This window comes from Montipora foliosa, chromosome 2, assembly GCF_036669935.1.
Source record: "Montipora foliosa isolate CH-2021 chromosome 2, ASM3666993v2, whole genome shotgun sequence".
Taxonomy (NCBI): domain Eukaryota; kingdom Metazoa; phylum Cnidaria; class Anthozoa; order Scleractinia; family Acroporidae; genus Montipora; species Montipora foliosa.
Genome location: NC_090870.1, coordinates 37,492,943 through 37,502,942, shown reverse-complemented (window position 1 = coordinate 37,502,942; position 10,000 = coordinate 37,492,943). Strand labels below are relative to the sequence as shown.

The 10,000-nt window shown below is 38.3% G+C and overlaps 2 protein-coding genes across 2 annotated transcripts in view; one reads left to right on the top strand and one right to left on the bottom strand.

Moving 5' to 3' along the window:
- Positions 1–2,863, top strand: part of LOC137993006 (surfeit locus protein 4 homolog) — a 2,933-nt gene extending 70 nt beyond the window's left edge. The window contains exons 1-3 of the mRNA XM_068838652.1: positions 1–352; positions 662–705; positions 1,746–2,863. The exon at positions 1–352 is cut by the window's left edge and continues 70 nt beyond it. Coding sequence (XP_068694753.1) covers positions 8–352; positions 662–705; positions 1,746–2,199 — 843 coding nt within the window. The 5' untranslated portion in view covers positions 1–7 and the 3' untranslated portion in view covers positions 2,200–2,863. The remainder of the gene's footprint in view (positions 353–661; positions 706–1,745) is intronic.
- A 5,629-nt stretch (positions 2,864–8,492) lies between these two features.
- The window catches only part of LOC137990750 (uncharacterized), a 1,713-nt gene continuing 205 nt past the window's right edge, over positions 8,493–10,000 (bottom strand). The window contains exon 1 of the mRNA XM_068835862.1: positions 8,493–10,000. This exon is cut by the window's right edge and continues 205 nt beyond it. Within this exon, the coding sequence (XP_068691963.1) occupies positions 8,600–10,000 (1,401 nt within the window). The 3' untranslated portion in view covers positions 8,493–8,599.

Genomic DNA, 10,000 nt, shown 5'->3' with positions numbered 1-10,000 from the left:
ATTTGCGATGGCTACCAAACCCCGTTCTCAATCGGGATCGTCAGTCTACAGCGAGTACATAAGCAAAGCAGAAGATATTGCCGATCAAGTCCTTCGAAATGGCAAGCATATTTTGCCGCATTTCGCCAGATTCTGTCTGATCTCCACGTTCTTCGAGGATGGATTTCGAATGTGGTTCCAGTGGGATGAACAGCGTGACTACATGGACCAGACGTGGCACTGTGGACAAGTCATTGGCACTATTTTCGTCCTGTTTAATTTAATGGCGCAGCTCGCGGGCTGTGTTATGGTCTTATCAAGGCAAAAAGTTGAAATTGCTGTAGGCATCCTGGGTTCTGTTATTGTAGTTCAAGTGAGTCTGAGGGCCTAGTAATTAAACTTCTTTAATTTTAGTCGAACTGTTTGCTCCAATTGATTCTCAGTCTTTCGTGGAAATAAAATTCACTTTGGACTTTTTTAATTGACCTTTTCTACACCGGATAGGATGATCGTGGTAATTTTATTTCAAACTGAGAATTAGGCCTCAAATTTGAGTTGAAATATGATCGGTTTCATTTTCGTCGAATGCCCTGTTGCCAATTCATTCAAGCTTTAATAATTGAAAACTAGTAGAAATAAACATGCGATTTCTTTCTATTTTAATAACTCTTTCTCTTTGCAGACTTTGGCGTACAGTATTTTGTGGGATTTCAAGTTCTTACTTAGGTAATGAAACTACTCACGTGCAGTGCAATTAACTGACTTGGATAATTTGATTTATGTTGTAAGGATATTTTAAAATGTTCATTTCCATCGTCACTTTGAATCTCCTTCATGATCTGGTGACTTCCTCCTTTTGAGAACAAATAACACTGTAAAAGCAGTTTAAGGACACAGTCACCAGGAACATTCTTTCCTGTGAGTCTCTGAGATGCAAACAATGTTAATCATACCATTACAATTTTCTCAGATTTGATTGGTGCATTAAATACTTTATTTTTCACTAATTATTGTTTAAGGTTAAAATCAGACAGTGAAATCAGACAGTGAAATCAGACAGTTGGCTGTAATGGGATATCTGAAATTGGACAGTTACATCGGCCAATCATATTAAATGCACTCAGCTTAATCCACCTATCACAGAATTTATCACAATAACCATAGCAACAACTACTTACTCTACCAAACTGGGGATTTTCCAAAATGGACAAATTTGTAACATTAGACAGTGAAAAAGGAATGCATTAATTTTGTTTTCTCGGAAGTTGTAATGGTTACTATTAATTGGTAACATGACTTCTGACTTTGTGTCGTCCAATTTTGTCTGTAATCATACTGGTGATTAAACAAATCGGACTCCCGCTATGCAGTCATCTGATTTTGTTAATTAATCACTTGTAATCCTATGACCATTATTAATTTAACTTTACCAACTGTTAATGATACTAACATTTTAGTAATTTACACTCCTCACCTGAAAGTTGAGCTCATCCTTTTTAGAAAATGGTTTAACCTGTGGACAATGGAAATCAAAATCGACTTCAAGGAGTGAAAATAAAGTATTTTTATGACAACACTTCAGTACGGGGAGGGCACATTTTATCCTCTAATATCGGTGGGGGTGGTGGGGGGAGGGGGTAAGGAAATGGAATGTGGAATAGAGGGGTCAACAGAAGGCCACAATATTTTTTTTCTAATAGGGTTAGGTTTCTGTGTATATGAGTTGTTCATGGGAGTTAACATTCAATTAATTTTCATCTCCATAGAAATCTTGCTCTTGCGGGTGCTTTGCTACTTCTCCTGGCCGAATCGCGTTCTGAGCAGAAAAGCCTGTTTGCGGGAGTGCCTAGCATTGGAGGGAACACACCAAAGACGTACCTCCAGCTCACTGGGCGAGTCCTCCTTGGTTTCATGTTTGCAACCCTCATCAAGTTTAGGCTTTCTTTCGTCTATATTCTACAGGATGTAGCAGGTACAATTTTGATGGTCCTAGTTGCTGTGGGATTCAAAACCAAACTTGCATCATTGGTGTTAGTTCTTTTGCTAGCCATAATCAATATATATCTGAATCCATGGTGGATGTACCATGCTCAGTCACCATTGAGAGATTTCCTCAAGTACGACTTTTTCCAGACAACATCTGTGATTGGCGGCTTGCTGTTGGTTGTTGCTCTTGGCCCTGGTGGGGTCAGTGTGGATGATTACAAGAAGAAATGGTAGAGATAAAAACTTTTAATTATTTGGATTGAAAGTCTTAAGGAACAGGACTTTATTACAAAATAACTTTTCCTTTAGTCCCAGGATCAACATTCTCCTTGTTAACTGGATGAAGTATGTTTGTTTTCTTTTTTTAGAGAAGAGTATGATACATTGATGCAAACAAACTCTCTCTAATCTATTTAGGAGTTTTTCTTTAAAGTAAAATACACATATAAAGGAGTAAACATCAGAAGCAGATGAACCCGTGACCATACTAGAGTGGCAGTCCATCTATTAAGATTCAGCTGTGCATGTAATTTATTTGGTTTGAATGTTAAGGTAGGAACCTTTTTGTTGAAAGAAACATGGAACTTATGGCTCTTAGTGGGGTTCTTGCCTTGGATTAGTGGTTTCTCCATCATAATCATTCAGGCTGTTGTCTTTTGCCAACATCATTTTTTTTGGCAGTGCTTCTGTTTTGTGATAAAAGAATTCTTTAATTTGCTTGTCTACTAAAGGAACACTGGAACTCTGGAATTTTCTGAAAACTAGAAACTTATTTTGCAATATTTAACATATTATCAAAAAAAGTGTTTTCATACTTCCTATCCTTGTAAGACTTAACAGACTTGGTATAAACACGGCCATTGTTCATCAAAATATAATTATCTTGAAATCAAAATCAGATCTTAGTGTGCTGCTAAATTAATTAACATTGGAAAGAAAGTAATTAATAGAAAAGAATGTGTTTCCAAAGTATGTTCTGACAGTATCAGTAATTTATGATGATGATGCCAACGGTAAAGATAAATATGGCATACATGTAGATGTAGATTTCTGACAACTTTGTAGTCAATCAATGTTGATGACAAGTTATTACTGCATGGGTTCATACTAGAGGTTCAACCTGGTCTTTATCAATCACTTGCTGTCCTAACCACTAACCACTAACCCCAAAACAAGGCATTGCTGTCTTCAGGTGAGCAACGTCAAGCTATCAAATCATGCATGGCAAGGTACAGGTATCTTTTCAAACATGATTTTGAGCGTGTTAGTTCACCTCAGTCTCTATAGAATTCACTCACAATGCACCCTGTCTTAAGAGAAAATTAATGGTTTGCTTGGCTTCTTGTAGGATTTTGCTTCTGAGGTCATCATTGAACAGCTCTGATTTTAAAAATTCTCGGATTTACTTTTATGTCTGCTGTAAAAGACTGGCTTAGTATGTTGTGTGAACTTGGTTACAGCTGTAGTTATAATAATTATATTGTATCTTTTGCCAAAATGTGACAGGAAAAAACTTAGATTTACAGCTTTAACCCATTCACCCCTAACCCGGCCTAAACCAGCCATACTTAGTATTTTACTATGTCTAAAGCCAGACGATTTTACTCGTGAATGGGGAACCCCCAAGAGTCAATGGGTTAAAGTGAACTAGACTCCATTCCATTTTCCAGATTACTCAATTGATCCTCAATGTTCTGTGCATTTCTGAAGTGAAAATACAACACAAGTGCTGCCCGTTTGCTTCATGTACAAGCTAGTAAGCTGCACTGTACTATTCTTCATTTGACATCATAAAAGTGCTAAAGTGCAAAAATATACTTGAAAAAGGAATGCATTTAGCAGTTTGAGGTCAAATATAAAACGGATGTCTCTCTTTCAAGCATGGTGATAGGAAAAGTCTTTCCAGTTCTTTTCTAACATTGAGAAACTTGTGGGTGGTACATGTATAACAAAATATATTCTTATCTGCAGGTGACTGAAAGAAGTCTATCTGTTGCTCTAAAATCTGTGGAAGAGACGTGAAAATAGCTGATTTGATAAGGTTGATCTGCAAGTAGTAAGGCAACAAGCTTAAGCCACTAGTCTCCAGTAGCTTGCAGCTTTGTTTCTCACCCTTGCATATCATGTTTGCTATTCTCATGTGTGTTCCACATACTGGTACTTTGTGATTGATTTCATGAAAATAATTTATTTGACGTCACAAGGTCACTCTGGGCTACCCTTACACAAAGGCACTGTAAGCTGTCTTTATTGCAGTGCACATTGTATTTCCATGTATGGTCTGACTACAAAAGAGAGTTTGGACAGTGCTAGGAAAACTGTTGCATTGACGTTTTTTTCATTTTGGCAAAATTAATGCTACCCTAGTCCTGGAAGGGTGTTCATTATTGAAGGCAAGAGTATATAGGGGGAAACCATTCATTGCCATTAACTTGAAAATGCTCTCCTCTAAAAAGTTCTGGAAAGAACAAACAAGGTCAAAGTTAAAGCCCCTATCACCTCAACACTTTTCTGCTTTATTTATTCTCCAAAACCGTAACCTGCGATCAGGCTCTATTTTAGTTTCGCGTGGTACGTGGAGTTGGCGAAACGAAAAATAGAGCCTGACCAAATTCCTCTTCGAAATTCCTTCCGCCCACTTTTTTTGATTGATTGACATGTCCTTCATCGGCCAATCAAGTTTACTTCCATTACACCAATACACGCGTGGACGGCAGATTCACGCTATTTTGTTTTGACCAGAGTTAATTACCGTGGGAGGAATATTATAAACGAATTCGAAAGTTACCGTTGGCTTTAGTTTGAGAAAAACACACTTAAAGCATGGGGAATGTTTTCGACGACTATATTGCGGCAAAGGCCGGTGAATATGCAATCTTTTAAGCTTGACATCTTAATTTGTAATTGATGTAACCTAGCATTTTGTCGTTGGACGGTTTGGAAATACATTATTCCTTTAACGTGTTTGCCCATGAAGGTTTCTTTGGTGATTTTTTCGGGTAATATCTTCAGTTGCAGTGTATTTCTAGAATTACGCACAGTAAAATCATGATAAGTTTGGCTGTTAATTTTTTGATGGAGTACGAACAGTAAGATAGACTTGCAAAGTTTCTTTTATTGTTGTACAATTGATCTCTCTGGAAACATGCCATTTTAGTTTCTGGAGTGCGAGTTTTAAGTTAAATCAACTGGAAATATTATGAAGTGTGCAAACAAACCGTGTCATGTACAGTAAATAAATAAAGCCGTTTGATACACAAATATTCAAAACATACATTCGTGTAACTTGCGATTTTATCAGCATCTCCTCCTGTTGATATATATGTTCCCTGTCTCATCCAGGAAACCAATATGCATCGGCTCTCATTGCCATTTGAAAGAACCAGCTATTTAGCTTTCAAAACATCAGGGAAGTTTGTTCCAAAGTACTTTCAACCCCATGGCCACAGAGCTCGACAACGGAATCGTTAATTTCACTCGTTCCAGTGATTCAAACCCGATTCTGGACAAGTTATGAGATGTTTCAGATGGCATATCTCCATTTATATAAATAAAATCAAGTTGCACCGTCCACGGCATTGTAAGAAAAAAAGGGAGCAACTTTTTCGTACACTTATGGCGGATAAGTCTCGAGCACTTCGCGAGAGCTCCGCGCAATCACGATGGCATTTTCACTTCCGGCGTTTCAACAGCCAATCAGATCGCGAGTTTGGTCGGCCAAAATTTGGCCGACCGTCCGGAATTCTTGAGAGACTTTTGGTCAGGCCCAATTTTAGCGAACGACGACATAAGAGAACATATGGGCGAAGCTAAAAATGGGCCTGATCGCAGGTTACCAAAACCGTATAAAATACAATGTGTTGTTTTAAGAACCTTTTGATTAAAATTTCACTATTTTATTGGCTTTGATCCAAAACCGAGCAATGAAGGAAAATGGGTTCAAAAACCGGGTTGACATCACAGACTGCCTAAAAACTTTTGTTTAGGCCTAATTAGGCCTAAGGTTAGCTTTTATGCATGTTTAGGATACTTTTTGTATTCGTATCCTTACCCTTACCCTCACCCTTCGTCTTACCCTTACCCTCGTTTTAGAAACGCCGGACTGCTTTGCATTGGGAGAGTTCTTTGAAAACTGCAACATCAACACGGTATGGAAGCCATTCCGCTTCATTGCTCATTTATGGATCAAAGTATGACCAATTTTCTCGTCTTTCAAAGCCTTTGAAATAGTGACATTTCAATCAAAAGGTTCTAAAAACAACTTGGTGTATTTTGGACAATTTCGAAGAATAAATAAAGTGTAAAAGTGTGTTGAGGTGATTGTCACTAAGAAGTCTGTTACAACTTGTGTATTAAAGCTGAATAAAAATCAAGACTAGAACTTCAGATGGTACAAAATTAATGTACACATGACATAACATCTATCAAAATGATTTATTAAAAAATATTTAAGGCTGGACGTTTCTTTCTCTTGACATTGTTTTAATTAATCAGATTACATAATATAATGAATACAAAGAGCTTGTTTTGCAATACCAGTAATTACATGGAAAAACTCTAGTAATGGGAATTTTCTTTCTTTTGACTGGCAACCTACCGGTAGTCTTTTACAGATAGACAAAATTAATGTAACTTAAACATTTTATTTTTGCAACAAGTCTTGTGATTTATTTTACAATAATAATAATTATTAGTTTAATACTGATTTTTATTCATTGTGCAAGCAGCATAATTACTTTAAAATACTGGTAACAGATTGCTGTTTATCAGTAGGGACTCTATAAAATTATTCTCAAGAAAAGAGTCAGTTTGAGTTCATCATTAAAATTACATATCTTGTATTGACTGGAGTGGCTGTCCTGAGAACACTTCTTAACAAGTAAAATTGTCTGGCATTAGACAGAGTAAAATCTATTAAGTGTCACTCTCAGGGGTCAATGGGTTAATGACCCATTTGTCCCTGAATTCCAAGTGGTCCCCACTGATAAGTAAAATCGGACCTCACTCAGGACTAAAAGGGATAAGTAAAAAATATCATATCTGATTCAAAAAAACTTACAAGTACTAGTGGTCATCACAATCCTCTCTGTATCAAGAGGTCCAGAATTCAAATTCTACTAAGAGTACCTTATCGTAAAGTCCTTCCTTGAAAATAATGGATTTCCATCTCATGTGACTTAGTGATTAACGATCAGTAAAATGAGAAAATCAAGGAAAGGGAGAAATAGGAAGAAAAAGGTCACTTCAAAACAAATTATCAACACAACTGAATTGATGGATTTAGACAAATGAAATCTGGATTCACTTTAATCAGGAAAAACGTATTTCGGATCTACTTTCCGGCACACTAATTTACATTATGTGTGGAGGATAGAGGGGTGGCTGGTAGTGAACGAGACAGTCGGATGAGGATGATTTTACATGAATTTTACTACAAAGAAATCACCTTGAAATCCATGGTTATTGCAAGATCAGCCCTACCATGGGTTTGCAAAAGAACAATACTGACACAGGAAGTGCTGAGAATCTTTATCAACGGTAGTAAAAAGCTCCCTTGGGAGAGTTGTGAGTCATGTCAACCACATGATGCAAGTCCAGTACTTTGGTTATGATGAAACCAGAAGCTTCAAACTTAGAAGTGGTTAGATCGGTGCTGAATGCCTACAATCACCTGATAGAGCTGGACGTGAATGGCCTGAAACAGTTTTACAGGCCAAGGGGGTGGAGACAGCTAGAGCGAGCACAAAAGTGAGGGAGAAGGCATGAGAACTGAAACGAGAAAAGATGGTTTGGCACAGTCGTTTTTATACTGGCGACGACCAGGATCCCAGCTTACAAATTGGTGCAGGGTTTAAAAGCATGTTGCAAAAGTCACACCCATTCAGAGAAAGGAATTGCACAAATGTCAACTGCATAGTCTGCCAGGAAAGGATCTTACCATAGTAATACTGGTGTGCCAGGTTTGCCACAATAAGTATATTGGAGAAACATCAGGAAGTGCTTACATGTACACCCAAGGAAAACAACACTTGAAGGCTTTAAATTGACGGGAAGAAAGTTCGTTGATGTGGAGACGCGTAAAAAAACATGAAGGAAGGATTCCGGACTTTGTGATAAATGTACTTTGTAACTGGTAGGTTTCGTGACGACGCGATGTTGAGGCAAGTGACAGAATCAGTTTTGAATAATAAAACTGAGGACAGTACATGTAACCTCATCATCTCCAAGAATGAGTGGAATTATTTCCGTTTCCAAGGGCTGTCATTATGACGTAATTTAACTGAGAACTGTTCAATTAATAGATATCTGGAGTTTATTCTTTGTGCATTACTACATCAGGTATAGCAATTCAAAATATTTTTCAGTGATCAACAATACTGATGAGGTCATGAAACTACATGTAATCTAGTTTTAAATTGCCTGTGTGCATTAGTGTGTTGAAAGTTAATGTTAAGATCCGAGATAGGTTTTTCCTGATTAATTTAAAGTATACCTCAGGCACCTTAAGGGCCCCCCCCCCCCCCCCACCCCCAGTTGAAGAGTAAATTCGTCTGGCATTAGACAGAGTAAAATCTGTTAAGTCTTGCTTCCAGGACTCAATGGGTTAAAGAAAAAATATTATTACTCTTATTTACTACCACCGGAACACAACAAGCCTCTCTGTGCCTTTTGCAGAAAAATAAATACAGGTAATAAACAAATGTCCAGTAACCTCATCAAAATACAAACACTTGACGTGATAGGATATCCCATCAATTTTAAAATCTTTGGATGCAATAGTCTTCATGTTTGAAGTGTCTAGAGTGTGTACAGTACACTCTGAAGCAGTACACAAAGTCTTGCCAATCACCACGGACATTTCAGCAGGCTCTTTCACTACACACTCTTCTTTAAGGTTTCCCAAATTGATGGCTGACAGCTTCCGATCAAAAGAAATCAACAGAGAATTGCCTACAATGTGCATTTCGCTGACATTCCCTGGGGATTTAAGATCATGCAAGCAACTCCACTTTTTTAAATCCCAGTATTTGATTGGTCCATTAACTTCGCAAGAGAACAAGTGACGGTTGGAAACAGCAAATGCACATATGGGAGCAGTGTGGCCATCTAGAGTATGAAGCAAATCAAATGTCACTTGGTCCCAGACCTTGATGGTACAATCAGTTGAGCATGAGAAAATACATGAATTGTTCACTGCTACCGATCCAACTGACCCCTGATGCCCAGAAAGGATATGCTCACACTTGCCTGACATTGCATCCCAAATGAGAACCTTCTTGTCAAAAGACCCTGAAGCCACCTGCGAGCCTTTAACCTTTGCCATACACAAGACATTACCAGTGTGACCAACAAGGTCATTCACTTTCCCAGTTACTAGATCCAAGGACTTAATTGCATTTCTGAGAAAAGGATCGTCTTCATGAGATGCTACATGGCTGTTAGCAAAGAGGATCTTATTTTGAACAACCACCATGCAGATGGGACTTCCAAAGTCCTCTGGCAAAGAAGTAAGCTCAACACCACTCCTTAGCAATATGAAATCTGTCATAGGATTCAGTTGCCTCTCTTCGCAAACAATGTGCCAGCAGTCGCTTTCTTCATACTTACTACTGCTGTCTTGATCCGTCACAAAGTATCTGACACAGCGGTTGACTTCCGACACTGTACCCAACAGGTTTTGCCGGGTTTGGGTGCTACTTCCCCAGCGCCATTTTGGGCCCACCTTTTGTCCAGTCTGAATAGCTGCTGCACTCATCACAGCCGGAAGCGAATTTAGTCTTGAAACGTATTTCATACAAGGAGGAGCAGCAACTTCCGGCTTGTCCTCGAACTCATGAATAGCTGAGGCAACCATGATTTTGGTGGCAAGCACCTTATCTTGCAATTCTTTTACAACACCCAGTGCAACTTGTGCTGCATCCCTCGCCTTATTAAACTCCTTCTTTGCTTCGTGTGGATCTTCGTTTAAGATTTCATAAGCATTCTCCATAAACGCAGTCGCAGCCACTAGTTCTTTTCGCCTCAAGGCATCGAG